General features: G+C 40.1%; 1 protein-coding gene across 4 annotated transcripts in view; it reads right to left on the bottom strand.

Moving 5' to 3' along the window:
- Window positions 1-15,564, bottom strand: part of LOC137655817 (sphingomyelin phosphodiesterase 4) — a 105,787-nt gene that overhangs the window by 18,642 nt on the left and 71,581 nt on the right. For all 4 annotated transcript variants that reach the window (XM_068389987.1, XM_068389989.1, XM_068389986.1 and 1 more), the window contains 4 exons: window positions 14,857-15,108; window positions 13,152-13,299; window positions 1,872-2,011; window positions 1,360-1,542 (listed from right to left, as the gene is read on the bottom strand). In XM_068389987.1, the coding sequence (XP_068246088.1) occupies window positions 1,360-1,542; window positions 1,872-2,011; window positions 13,152-13,299; window positions 14,857-15,108 (723 nt within the window). The remainder of the gene's footprint in view (window positions 1-1,359; window positions 1,543-1,871; window positions 2,012-13,151; window positions 13,300-14,856; window positions 15,109-15,564) is intronic.

Raw genomic sequence — 15,564 nt, 5'->3', positions numbered from 1 at the left:
GGGCGATCTTGGGTAGATACGCCCGATACCACGGAGGGAACGTCTGTTCGCTGATTAAAGCCTCTCGAACCCATGCGTCGTACGACATTGCTTCTCCCCTGGACTTGGGAGCTTGCAAGAGGTCTCGGACTAGGAGGACGACAGGCACGAACAGACGAACCCTCAAGCGCAACACTATCCACAACACTACCACTCGGCACTTTATCACTTCCCACTGCACTTTTGCACTTCAGCTCCTTCACATCCGCCATGAGCTGATTACGGTCACTAGCAAGGGACTCAACTCTCTCACCCAGAGCTTGGATGGCACGCATCATATCAGCCATCGAAGGTTCCTGAGTGCCAGGAGGGGGATTAGGAGCAACCACTACAGGGGAAGGAATAGGTTGTGGGGCATGAGGAGAGGAAATATCAATAGAACGAAAGGAACTTCTCCTAACTCTATCTCTCTCTAGCCTACGTGTATACTTTTGGAATTCGATAAAATCGAATTCCGAAAGCACAACGCACTCCTCACACCGATCTTCCAATTGACAGGTTTTATCCCGACAATTGGAACAAACAGTGTGAGGGTCGATAGAAGCCTTCGGAAGACGCCTTGAACAGTCCCTAGCATTGCACTTCCTAAATTTTGGGACTTGTGAAGGGTCAGCCATTTTGAATTGGTCAAAGGGGAATTCAAAAAACTATCAAAAAGTCATCAACAAAGAATCCGTTATCAAAAAGAGTTCAAGGATTTGTGTGAAGAGAAACCCTGCACAGCGAAAGCTCAAAACTAGAATAATGTACTTCACCAATTAGTTGTGAAAAAACTCCAGTTTAGCAACAGCGAGTAAGTACGTCTTGTCGATAGCACGACAGAGAGAAAATTGAGTCTTTGTTTACATTGAGTACTGGGTATCTGGACGACAGATGGCGCTGTTGGGCACACCCGCAACCTGTGTAGCGATCGCTGGCGAGTTTTTACCTTAGAGTTGTCTGTCGGGCAACAGAGTTGCAGCTATTATAATCACCGGCTAAGTTAAATATTGAAAAATGGTTTGCTACAGATTAAAATTTCATGCACCTGTGCTGAAGCCTGGAATAGTTTTACTGTACACAACAGAAGGCGACTAGAAATCCTATTTACTTTTAATTTATGATGGAAAAAAATTCAATGCCAACCAACACCTCATCAATAAATCCAGAGATTACTTTTTCCAGTCAAGATTACTTATTAATTTTCCTTGTACTACAGGAAGAGTCCATAGAAGATAGAAAAATACGCCATTTATAACATTTAATGAGGATTAAACAAAATAACACAACCAACCGTTAAATGAAACAGCAAATAAATAACAGAAAAAAGTACCCACTCACATGTTTGCTAGCCTGGAATCTCAAACTAAGCCTTGGGGGTAGGTCCTTCCTCACGCGGGAATGAGGAGAGCCTGAATTATTCTTGCATAGTTCAAAAACTGTTTCTGGTGCCTTAAGGAACAACCTGAGTAAAAAGCCAACTAAATCTCCTCTGAAGTAAAGTTCCTTCATTTTCTGCCCATACTAAAAAAAGTAGAAATACCTTGCATTATTAAAGAAATTATAAAAAATCAAAATTAATCATAATTATCAAAAATAATAATCTTGCTTGAAATCATAACCATTAATATCCTTATGAAAATCAATTACTAGAAAAATAGTTTATATATGAGAAGCTTCAGAGTGAAAAACATTATCTACATTATTAAAATAATTATATAAAATCAATAAAATATCAATTTTATTCCAAATTATAACCAATACTATCATTAAGAAAACCAGACACTACAAAAACAATGTTTGTAAATGTGAAGTGTAAGATTGAAAACAGAAATTATAAGATATAATACTACCTTTGAGTTTATTAAAACAGACAACGCATAAAGCCATCGAACAAGAAAGGCCATTTCGTAGGTGCAGATTGGTCTTAAATCTGGGTCACCTTCATACTTGAGATCTAACCTGCGAAAGCCAGTCAGAAGTTGGTAACGACCTGAAAGTAGTTTTTAAAAGTCACTAGAACTCGTATTAAATGTAAGTAACCTTCAAATTCTGTTCTCTAAAGTTGAAAAATGATATTTTCATAATAAAATAAATCTTTGAACATACTTACCCGCTGGTTATATGACAGAAGAATAAAGCTATTGTTATATAACCATTGGGTAAGTTTAAATGTTTAAAATTGTAAAGTCAAAGGTTCAACAAACATTCAGAAATCTACAGAATTAGGAGAGGACACTGCACAAGTCATATTAAGGTATAAAAAGTATATTGAGAGAGGTATCAAAGTCATAAACATCTCTTATAATGAAAGGTTTGATTGAGAGGATCTACTAAAAAATTTCAACCAATACCTGATAGTGAACTTCAGCTCCAAGATTTTTTTAAATCTATGTGAACAAATAATTTTGCATTTTAAAATTTTCACAAATTATATCAAAATATCTATAAATGGATTAGTAACCTGAAATTCTCATTGAATTTAATATGAGAAAAAAAATTTCCTTAAATTTTGTTTTTTGTAAATTGAAAAAAAAAAAATATACAGAAAATGCATTTCTTAGGTACATTGTAGTTGCAATAGTATGACAGGTAAGAATTTTTTTTCTGTCCACACAGTAAGAAATGATTCAGAAAAAAAAACTTTAAAATGACAGAATAAGTTGGTACAAGTTACTATTTACTCAATGATATATGTATTCTGTATATACAGCTTGTATACAATATTCTTATTTAGTATTCACATTTTAAAATCATAATCCTTTAGAATTGGAAGACCCAGGCCTACATGGCTGAGGACTATGAAGTAGGAGATGAGGAATGGAGTATTCAATTAAAAGCTCAAGATAGAGACGACTGGCAAAATCTAACCGAGGCCCTTTGCGTCAATAACCATAAGAGATGATGATGATGATAATTCCTTTAGAAGGAAGACTTAGATATAAATACATCTTCAGATCTATTGATGATCTTACACCATTGAATAATAGAAATATACATACATACATATACTAAGGCATTTCCCCCAATTCAGGGGGGTAGCCGACATCAAACAAATGAAACAAAAAACGGGACCTCTCCTCTCTACTTTCCTCCCAGCCTGACAAGGGACTCAACTGAGTTCGGCTGGTACTGCTAGGGTGCCACAGAAATATAGAAATATACACCAGAATAATTACATACATACATATACCAAGGCATTTCCCCCAATTTTGGGGGGAGCCGACATCAACAAATGAAACAAAAACAAAAAGGGGACCTCTACTCTCTACGTTCCTCCCAGCCTGAAAAGGGACCCAACCGAGTTCAGCTGGTACTGCTAGGGTGCCACAGCCCACCCTCCCCCGTTATCCACCACAGATGAAGCTTCATAATGCTGAACCCCCTACTACTGCTACCTCCGCGGTCATCTAAGGCACCGGAGGAAGCAGCAGGCAGAATAATTGAATAATAAAAATTAATGTTAACAACACATTGCTGACAAAGTTCTTGATATGTTAAGATATTTTGAATTTGATATACAAGAGCTACATACATTTTACTCCAATGTACCACTTAGTATGACTCTTAGTAATTTGTTGACAATTTTAAAAATTTTATACCTAAATATATGGAAGGTAAAGACTATTTTTAAATTTTTTCATGTTTCTAGATGGCTTCTCAATCAACATATCAGTAAATTGGGATTTAAAAACTCTAGTACTATACAAGGGACTGAACTCGGTTGAGTTCCTTGTCAGGCTGGGAGGAACGTAGAGAGTAGAGGTCCCCTTTTTGTTTTTGTTTCTTTGTTGATGTCGGCTACCCCCCAAAATTGGGGGAAGTGCCTTGGTATATGTATGTATGTATGTAGTACTATACATGAACTTAAAATTAATGATAAATAAGAGAGATTTATCATAATTTTATCTTTTTAACATAATACTCCTCTATTTTCATATAACATTATATATAGTATATTTTCTAAGGTGTTCACCATAGCTATCTCAGCCCTCTGGTGATCCCGGCCTTAACAAAATCCTTGACAGGCTCCTGACAAGCAAACTCTTAGGGTAAGTAATGATATGTGTCAACCTACTGTACTTATGATGAAGTTACGTAGCATAACTGATAAAGAATAAAGATAGAAAGAAACTGAAAATTGTATTTGAAAGCTGAATAAATTTTCTATATACCCCAAAGTATTTCAGTCTTGGAGGACCGCGGAAGCAGCAGCAGTAGGGGATTCAGCATTATGAAGCTTCATCTGTGGTGGATAATGTGGGAGGGTGGGTTGTGGGACCCCTAGCAGTACCAGCCGAATTCGGTTGAGTCCCTTGTCAGGTTGGGAGGAATGTAGAGAGGAGAGGTCCCCTTTTCTGTTTTATTTGTTTGATGTCGGCGAACCCCCAAAATTGGGGGAAGTGCCTTGGTATATGTATGTATGTATGTATTTCAGTCCAAGAGGGAACAAAAACTGACATCCCACCAATAGATATAATCCACTGGAGAAAACTACTGAACTTCACATCCTAATGATCCATAGAGAAGCAAAAATGGAATAGAGCAACGTCAGATAGGAAGACCTTGAAGGCAAAAGGTGAGAGAAAGTTACCTCTTCTCTACTCTTTGCAAATCATACGACCTCAATGCTGCAGCCAAGATGATGTATATATTAGCAAGACGTATGATAGTAGGGGTCTGTGTCAAAGCAGAAGAACTCAAATGAACCGTACATGCATTACAAGGGTAGGAAAGATAAACATAGGTAGAGGATCACCTCAATCCCTTTCCGGTCACAAAAGAAGTGCCAAGAAGGGTGCTATAAACTGTACATCAAACTTCCAATGTAACAAACGGACAGGAGTGGAGAAGTAGAGATACCAATTGATAAGTTAAGACCCCTACTATCTACATTGGTGATGGGGAAAAGGGCGAAGAGTTACAGCTTCTAGATCTATGAAGAGAAGATAATTACCTGTGCACTCACATAACAGAAGTTCCTAAAGTACTTCCACCACATAAGGACACAAATTGTAAGAGAAATCCTTGCCATACACAAGAAACCACTTCAACTATTTAACCAGAAGTTAATATAAATGGGAAAGGCATAGGGTAACTATCTTGCATGAAAAATAACTATAATAATTATAAACAATGAAAATCATTCTAGAATTTTCTGTAAATAAAAATTATACAGTAAAAAAAGTTATAGCTGAAAAATGCAAGCAAAAATATGTAACAATGAGCACTTAATGTTCTTGTATTCCTGACATACAGAACCATACAAAAACACAAAAAATGTTATTTTTATTAGTAAAATAAATTTTTGAATATACTTACCCGATAATCATGTAGCTGTCAACTCCGTTGCCCGACAGAATTCTATGGAGGGATACGCCAGCTATCACAATACTAGAAGGGGGTGTAATAACCAGCGCCACCTGTGGCCAGGTACTCAAGTACTTCTTGTTGACACCTCCTCAATTATTCCTCGGTCCACTGGTTCTCTATGGGGAGGAAGGGAGGGTCGATTAAATCATGATTATCGGGTAAGTATATTCAAAAATTTATTTTACTAATAAAAATAACATTTTTCAATATTAAACTTACCCGATAATCATGTAGCTGATTCACACCCAGGGGGGTGGGTGAAAAACCAGTGTACAAGACTAAAGGATAGCTAAGTATCCCGTATTTCATATAATCAGTTATCCACAATAACAATGAAATAATAAGTACCTGGTAAGGAAGTCGACTTGAACCGTTACTCTGCCTTTAATAAGATCGTCTTCCTTACTGAGCGCAGCGTTCCTCTTGGGAGGCTGAATCAACTCAAAGGTGCTAAAGTATACAGGGCTGCAACCCATACTAAAGGACCTCATCACAACCTTTAACCTCGGCGCTTCTCAAGAAAGAATTGACCACCCGCCAAATCAACAAGGATGTGGAAGGCTTCTTAGCCGACCGTACAACCCATAAAAAGTATTCAAGAGAAAGGTTAAAAGGTTATGGGATTATGGGAATGCAGTGGCTGAGCCCTCGCCTACTACTGCATTCGTTGCTACGAATGGTCCCAGGGTGTAGCAGTACTCGTAAAGAGACTGGACATCTTTGAGATAGAATGATGCGAACACTGACTTGCTTCTCCAATAGGTTGCATCCATAACACTCTGCAGAGAATGGTTCTGTTTGAAGGCCACTGAAGTAGCCACAGCTCCCACTTCATGTGTCCTTACCTTCAGCAAAGCAAGGTCTTCTTCCTTCAGATGAGAATGTTTTTCTCTAATCAGAAGCCTGAATAGTAAGAAACTGAGTTCTTAAAACTTGGAAAAGAAGGTTTCTTGATAGCACACTATAAGGCTTCTGATTGTCCTTGTAAAGGTTAAGACCTTTTTAGATAGTACCTAAGAGCTCTAACTGGGCAAAGTACTCTCTTCAGATCATTCCCCACCAAGTTGGACAGGCTTGGGATCTCGAACGACTTAGGCCAAGGACGTGAAGGAAGCTCGTTTAGCAAAAACCGAGCTGCAAGGAACATGTAGCCGTTTCAGATGTGAAAACAATGATCCTGCTGAAGGCGTGGATCTCACTTACTCTTTTAGCTGTTGTCAAGCACACGAGGAAAAGAGTTTTTAAAGTGAGGTCCTAAAAAGAGGCTAATTGGAGAGGTTCAAATCTTGATGACATAAGGAACCTTAGGACCACGTCTAGATTCCAGCCTGGAGTGGACAACCGACGTTCCTTTGAGGTCTCAAAAGACCTAGGGAGGTCCTGTAGATCTTTGTTGGTGGAAAGATCCAAGCCTCTGTGGCGGAAAACCGCTGCCAACATACTTCTGTAACCCTTGATCGTAGGAGCTGAAAGGGATCTTACTTTCCTTAGATATAACAGGAAGTCAGCAATCTGGGTTACAGTGGTACTGGTTGAGGAAACTGCATTGGTCTTGTACCAGCTACGGAAGACTTCCCTTTGAGACTGATAGATTCTGAGAGTGGATGTTCTCCTTGCTTTGGCAATCGCTCTGGCTGCCTCCTTCGAAAAGCCCCTAGCTCTTGAGAGTCTTTCGAAAGTCTGAAGGCAGTCAGACGAAGAGCGTGGAGGATTGGGAGTACCTTCTTTACGTGAGGTAGACTTAGAAGGTTCACTCCTAGAGGAAGAGTCCTGGGAATGTCGACCAGCCATTGCAGTACCTCTAAGAACCATTCTCTCGCGGACCAGAGCGGAGCCAACCAACGTCAGCCGTGTCCCTTTGTGAGAGGAGAACTTCTGAAGTACCCTGTTGACAATCTAGAACGGCGGGAATGCATACAGGTCGAGATGGAACCAATCCAGCAGAAAAGCATCCACGTGAACTGCTGCTGGGTCTGGAATCGGAGAACAATACAACAGGAGTCTCTAGGTTATCGAGGTAGTGAACAGATCTATGGTTGGCTGACCCCACAGGGCCCAAAGTCTGTTGCAAACATTCTTGAGAAGGGTCCACTCTGTGGGGATAACCTGACCCTTCCGTCTGAGGTGATCTGCCATGACATTCATACCGCCCTGAATGAACCTCGTTACCAGTTAGCTTTCGATCTTTAGACCAGATGAGTAGGTCCCTTGCGATCTAGAACAACTTCCACGAAAGAGTCCCTCCCTGCTTGAAGATGTAAGCCAGGGCTGTGGTGTTGTCAGAGTCCACCTCCACCACTTTGTTAAGCTGGAGGGACTTGAAGTTTATCAAGGCCAGAATAACCGCCAACAACTCCTTGCAATTGATGTGAAGTGTCCTTTGCTCCTGATTCCATGTTCCCGAGCATTCTAGTCCGTTCAAAGTCGCACCCCAGCCCGTGTCTGATGCGTCCGAGAGGAGACGGCGGTCGTGTTTCTGAACAGCCAAGGGTAGACTTCCTTGAGAAGAAAGCTGTTCTTACACCACGCGAGAGAAGACCTCCTCTCTTCGGAAACAGGAACTGAGACCGTCTCTAGCGTCATGTCCTTTATCCAGTGAGCAGCTAGATGATACTGAAGGGGGGGGGAGGTGGAGTCTCCCTAACACGATGAACAGGGCCAGCGATGAAAGTGTCCCTGTTAGACTCATCCACTACCTGACTGAGCATCGGTTCCTTCTCAGCATGCTCTGGATGCAATCTAGGGCTTGGAAGATCCTTGGGGCCGACGGAAAAGTCCGAAAAGCTCGACTCTGAAGATCCATACCCAAGGAGACAATGGTCTGGGATGGAACGAGCTGAGACTCCTCAAAATTGACCAGGAGGCCCAGTTCCTTGGTCAGATCCATAGTCCATTTGAAAATCTCCAGACAGCGACGACTTGTGGGAGCTCTAAAAAGCCAGTCGTCTGACGGAGCCGGACACAAGATCATGGTACTGCTGCACAGTCTGTGAACTGTCAATCATGGGCAAGCGAGGAAGTACAGCGACAACCCGAATCTGTCTAGACTGTCTGGGTCGTACAGACAACTCCTTATCGGGTTGCTGAGGTTGCCGCACTGCGTCACAACAAGTCACCTCTGTTGGTTGTTGAACGTCTTCCCCGTGACACATTGACTCCGTAAACAAAAAATCCTCTAACAAGGACTAAGCTTGGACTGCATGTCTTGCAACACAGCTCAAGGTCTATGGGAGCAGGTGTGGTAACAGACGGGATTAGCGACTGAAGTGGAACCATTACCTTCCCTGGAAGCATGTTATGCTTAAATAAAAGACCATAAGAGGCTATGCAGCTAAAGGCTCCCTCCAAATGACAGAGTCCTCAAGGGAATATCAGAAGGAGGGAGAAAAGAACTTTCTCATCTACAGGGACCATATCCTAGAAAAGCTAAGTTCTCTCAGTGAGGGTTCACTGGTGCAAAAGCAGCAGGCTAGAAGGCAACGTTATGAAACTGCTTGACAGTCTAGTGAGTTGGCAACAACCAAAGATGTGTGACTGAGAAGCATGCGGTAAGGTATGCAGAGCATGCTGTATGCAGAGCATGTTGTATGCAGAGCATGCTGTATGCAGAGCATGCTGTATGTAGAGCATGTTGTATGCAGAGCATGCTGAATGCAGAGCATGCTGTATGCAGAGCATGTAGTATGCAGAGCATGCTGTATGTAGAGCATGCTGTAAGGTAAGCAGAGCGTGTGCATGGCGTTTAACATTTCTCAGAAATTCCATGACCAGTGCTAGAGTGCTTTATGCATGCTTGCATGGGGTTTAAATATCAACATAATATTTACCTTACATTCATAACTCATGATTCATATTTTTGCCATATTCTGCGATATTGTTAAAAATATATTGCAAGGAATACAAATATATTTTTATAAGTAATACAAATAACCTCCATTATCATAAGGTTTGAAAATGGAGGTAAGATATGTTGAACAGCAGAGTCAGAACGAGCTGGAACAACAATAGTTGTGGTTTCCTCTTCAAGACTCTGTTGAGGGAACACCTGAGGCTCAGTCTGCAAAGGCTGATCAAAGGAAGTAGCAGAAGGTAGGCGCATGGGTGGAGGAGGCTGACTCCTGGCATGAGTGGCTGAACCCAAGGGTTGCGCTTGCTGAGCGGTTGGCGGAAGCGGAGTAGCAAGTTCCTGTTCCTGTGGTGTGAGCGGAGCGCGATGAGGTAGAGGCTGCGCAGAACAAGGTAAATGTCTCGCAAGCTGAGGCTCCTGAGGCGCAAGGCTAAGGTGTAGTGGTGCTTGCCTTGTGGAGAGTTGAGCTCGCTGCAGCGAGAGCTGAGGAGACTGACTCAAGGACGGGAGAGGTTGTTGTACCTCAACCGAGTGTTGCATCACTGGTGGAGCAGCAAGTGGAGGCGGAGGAAGAGAGGTATAATCCTCCTGATCCCATTGTAAAGGTTGCCTTAAAGAAGGCGGAGGCTGAACACCACTGGGAACAGCAAACTCAGAACGTGGCTCAACATCGTACGCCTGGCAGGTGGTACTGCGATCAGGCGGAGCGAGCGTAGGCGGAGGGAGTGTAGGCGGAGGTGGAGGCGCAACACTCTCAGCCCGACACTCACGCATCAAGTCCGAAAGCTGTGCTTGCATGGACTGTAGTAGAGTCCACAACATCGTACGCCTGGCAGGTGGTACTGCGATCAGGCGGAGCGAGCGTAGGCGGAGGGAGTGTAGGCGGAGGCGGAGGCGCAACACTCTCAGTCCGACACTCACGCATCAAGTCCGAAAGCTGTGCTTGCATGGACTGTAGTAGAGTCCACTTGGGGTCGGCAGACACTAAGGTCTGCTGAGGTAAAGCCTTAACAGCAGAGATCTGTTGCGGCAGAACCTTACTCCTCTTAGGCGGAGTGCATTCAACTGATGACTGAGGAGAGTCAGAGCTAACCCAATGACTGCATCCGGGTTGTTGAACTCTAACTTCGTACGTCTGGCATAGGTCTGGACTTTATGTTTAAGAGGTCTTGAGACCTGAGACCAGCGTTTTCTCCCCTAAATTTCTTCTGCAGACGAGCAAAATAAGGGCTCAATCGTCTGCGGGTGGGAGTGACGGTCTCGGTAAGACACGCCCACAACCACCGAGGATACTTCTGTGCGCCGATCAAGGCCTGCTGAACCCTTTTGTCCTTCGACATTGCTTCTCCCCTGGGCTTGGGAGCTTGCAAGAGGTCCCGGACTGGGAGGACGACTGGCGCGCACAGAAGTACCCTCACGCACAACACTGACACTTTGCGCTAATCACTTATCACTTTGATTTTCTGTTTGCACTTATTTCACTGAACTCGAAACTTTAAGTGGTTTGTACCTGAAACACGCAATTCTATCCTTTCTCAAAAGTTAGTAATTGCGAAAAACAGAATTACAATGTAACAGAAAAATCTAATGAAAGATAATAATTCAGTGGCTGGAAAGAGACTAAACACTAGATCACTCTAGAAACGTTTACTTTCTTCCCCTAAAGAGACTAGGGAGAAGAGCAAAGACGATAACAACGTTACTCGTACGCCTGGCAGGCTTGAATGAAACGTTTATCCTCCTCTTTCTCCCTCCGTCTCTATCTCTCTCTCTCTCTCTTGACTTAGAACCTGAGAGAAGAGCCCAATCATATATATCGTTAAAACATATTATTGTTAAAGGAAAAAACTGAAATATTTCGCAAAATGAAAAGTTCCTTTATTAGGATCAAAACCATTAAGTTAAGAAAGAATGAACAAAACGCTAGACACGGTTACTCTTACTGCAACGTGAAACCGTGAAAAGTCTATCTCTATCGTAACGATAGAGTGCAAGTTGAACGTTCTGAACGTCAACAACTGCAGAGACAACAAAACGTTAGTTCAACTTTGAAAACAGTACTAGACTATCAAAGAAATTCTTTCAAAGACATTAAAATAGCATAATATGTTAACAGGTAAAACCGAAATGACGGGCTCAATGTTAATTAACTTCGGTACCAAGAAAAGACCGCCTACTATTAGGAAGGTCGAATATAAACAAATATAAAAATTAATTTTAATAAGTTTATAATAAAGGAAGTTAATCGAAGAGGCCTATAAGAGGCGGAGAGATATAAAATAAATCTATAACTTTGTTAAGCAAAATTAAGAAAGAGAGTCTATACTCTCTTAGACACCAACACTTCCGTCTAAGGGAAGGGTCGGCCATTGAAAGGTGAAAGAGAGTTCATACTCTCTTCGTCACCATAATTATCAAATTAATTCCAAAAGCTAACTAAGCTAATATAGAAGTTTCCAGTAAAGCGACAGCCGAAATCAAAGAGAAATACTTCACCAAAGTCGTGAAAATACTCCAAGAACATAAGCGTATCCCAGAACGTCTTGCCGGAAGCACGACAGAGGAATAATTGAGGAAGTGTCAACAAGAAGTACTTGAGTACCTGGCCACAGGTGGCGCTGGTTATTACACCCCCTTCTAGTATTGTGATAGCTGGCGTATCCCTCCATAGAATTCTGTCGGGCAACGGAGTTGACAGCTACATGATTATCGGGTAAGTTTAATATTGAAAATATATGATAACATATGTTAAAACTTCACTACCAAAGTTAAGGTCCAGGACTACTACTCAGCAATAGACATGTTAGGTTGACTAAGCCGAAGGAAAATTTAAGGATTCAGCCAGTAGAGTGGATATGGCTCCACTCTCTATCACCTCACTACAAATGCCCTTAATACATTTTCACCGAGTCTTCATCACTACAAATGCCCTTAATACATTTCACCGAGTTTTCATCACTACAAATGCCCTTAATACATTTTCACTGAGTTTTCATCACTACAAATGCCCTTAATACATTTTCACTGAGTTTTCATCACTATAAATGCCCTTAATACATTTTCACTGAGTTTTCATCACTACAAATGCCCTTAATATATTTTCACCGAGTTTTCATCACTACAAATGCCCTTAATACATTTTCACTGAGTTTTCATCACTATAAATGCCCTTAATACATTTTCACTGAGTTTTCATCACTACAAATGCCCTTAATATATTTTCACTGAGTTTTCATCACTACAAATGCCCTTAATACATTTTCACTAAGTTTTCATCACTACAAATGCCCTTAATACATTTTCACTGAGTTTTCATCACTACAAATGCCCTTAATACATTTTCACCGAGTTTTCATCACTACAAATGCCCTTAATACATTTTCACTGAGTTTTCATCAGAAAATTATAGGCTTTAATAATTCACTAAATACAAAGAAATAAAAAAAATCAACCAGTCCAAAAAAGATTTTTTTTAAAAATTTATACATACATACATACGTCAAGGTTCTTCCCCCAATTTTAGGGGGTAGCCGACATCAAACAAATGAAACAGAAAAGGGGACCTCTCCTCTCTACGTTCCTCCCAGCCTGACAAAGGATTCAACCGAGTTCGGCTGGTACTGCTAGGGGTGCCACAGCCCACCCTCCCCCGTTATCCACCACAGATGAAGCTTCATAATGCTGAATCCCCTACTGCTGCTACCTCCGTGGTCTTCCAAGGCACCGGAGGAAGCAGCAGAGCCTACCGGAACTGCGTCACAATCGCTCCCCATTCATTTCTGTTTCTAGCACGCTCTCTTGCCTCTCTCACATCTATCCTCCTATCACCCAGAGCTTCCTTCACTCCATCTATCCACTGATGATTCACATAAAACTTAAATCATTTCCCCCAACTTTCCATAATTGAACTTACCATAATTAGTCAGAATTGGACCCTTTTCTGTTTTGATGTGTTGTGGGGATGAAGGTTCATCAGAGGACTTTTTAAATGAGGAATCAAAGCCATCCTGAGAGATACTGCCTCTGCTGGCAATCTGACTAAACTCAAGAGATGAAAGCACCTGCAAGAAATTGTGAAACATTTAAAAAAACTGTGACCAATTAACTACAAAATCTCGTACCTACTGTACTTGGATCTTTTTCCTTTACAATTTTTCCCTTGTCCACGAACTAAGATAAAGAACACATGTGCTCATTTCATATAATCTCACACTAATCTGAAAGTGTAAAGCTGCTTGAAACAGCACATGTTGGAGTTAATACTTAAACAACATTACAACAATCTGCTTTGCATTTCTAATTCAAGGAATAAATTACTGTAATTCAAATCAATATACACAAATAAAATGCTTTTATGGTTTTGCACCTCATGCAAAGAATACTGCTTTTATTGTATCACAAAACTACAGGTCACAGCATTTAAAAGAAAACTACCATTTAAGGATAAAAACATTCTTCGATTATCTTTCATAGTTAATTTTAAAATACCTCTTTATTCGCCCAAAGATGGTCATATTTTGTATAGCTAACCATATATATAAAAAAAAATTTGCGTGGAGTTATTCTGGGCATCTCGCCAATTTCTAAACAAACATGGGTGCTTCCGGAAATATCGACTTACTTATGCCTATTATTTTTTATCTTGTTCTGCCTTTTCCATTATAGTTTGGCCTATTTTTCTCAGTTTTTATCAGTTGTTACATAAGCTTCAATGGTCAAGAGAATTTCATGAATAAAAATTTCTTAGCGTACCATTTCATCCAGGCATGCCATACATGAACCGTGCAAAGACGAATGCACATTGGACACACTTTCTTTTTACTAAATGACTATGCTAGCAGTTACTTATAGGATAAGCAATTTGGCTTGTAATTAGAAATGTATAGATTAGAATATGAATCATGTTTACTTTGCTTCTATATACAGTACTGTACTGTATATTATCCTTTTCAACAAAGCTTTTAGGCCAATCCTATGAGTTATCAATGGCCTCCACCATAGTCTGGTAACCTTTTTTATAACTAACAGAGCTAAATTTCCAACATCATAACATCAGCGATAATTAAGGTTCTCTAAAGCACTGAAAAAGCACCTTGATGTATTACGTCCAGCAGCAGTTTATTTTTCACTTATTCCTACGGTTACTAAATTAACTGTTCCACTTCCTCTGTTCCTAGTTCCTAAATAATTCTTTATGGACAGCCACATTGGAGCAAAGCACTGTGATATACTTCTAACTATAAGAAGTACATATACAAACAAGTGCAACATTATTGTTGGCAATATATTGATGGTGATGGTATACCCTGTAGATTGTGTGGTGAAGCATACTCGCATACTCTACATCATTATATGTTAGAATGTGATAAACTTAGGGAATTTAGAAATGTTTCTATTAATAGTGTTACTGAGCAAGTTTGCTTTGTCTTAAATAATAATATCACAAAAAAATTTGTTAACAAGTTTCCTAGGTTTTACTGGAATAGATAAAGAAGCATTGTAATAAGTTTTGTTGGGGATGCATTAGCATGCTAATACATCCCATTTGATGTATTTATATGTCAATAAATTTATTTGAATTTGAATTCTTTTACAACAATATGGCATGATATACTAACAGGTAAATTGTAAATTGCAGAGAGTTGTCTTTGGGCATTATCCAGATGAATCACAGTTTTCCGGATATCTTCGGCAGCAGTATCATCCTCCGAGGGAGATGAAGTTTCGAAAAACTTCTTAAAAGAACACCACCACCCTCCTTTACCGGATCCAACGGATACGTTATTCATAGAATTCGTCATCAAGTTTTGCTGCTGTTCACTAGAAACCGCATCATGAGCTCTTCGGATGTGTCTCAACAAAGATTCCATCTGTAAATAAAATGGGCCATGAATACCGATGGGGAAATTACTGAAAAACACTTTAAAAGTGTTTCGTTATAAAAATTGCCAGATATAAAAGCTGGATCAGTAATTTTATAAAAATACCTAAATAAATATAAATAAAAGAAAGAGAATACAGTACTGTACAGGAATATGAAAAATTATATTGAAAAGATAAATTGGAAAAAGGAGAAGAGAATGCTATTCAGTAACTACTGTACTGTAACTTACTATAAATCATATACAGAATGACTAGACTACAGCATTACACAAAAATATATCATTATGCTGTATACTCTTTGTGATAAACACACTCACAATGTGAAGTATTTGATTTTATAGAAGAGAAATAATCTCTTCAAAAATATTCTAATGATTTCAAGACAAAAGAAAATTATCATAACTTTTCATTTAACCATTTAAAAAACATCATTAATTTGAGAG

The sequence above is a fragment of the Palaemon carinicauda genome, chromosome 16 (assembly GCF_036898095.1).
Source record: "Palaemon carinicauda isolate YSFRI2023 chromosome 16, ASM3689809v2, whole genome shotgun sequence".
Lineage (NCBI taxonomy): Eukaryota > Metazoa > Arthropoda > Malacostraca > Decapoda > Palaemonidae > Palaemon > Palaemon carinicauda.
This window is presented reverse-complemented; position numbering and strand designations above follow the sequence as displayed.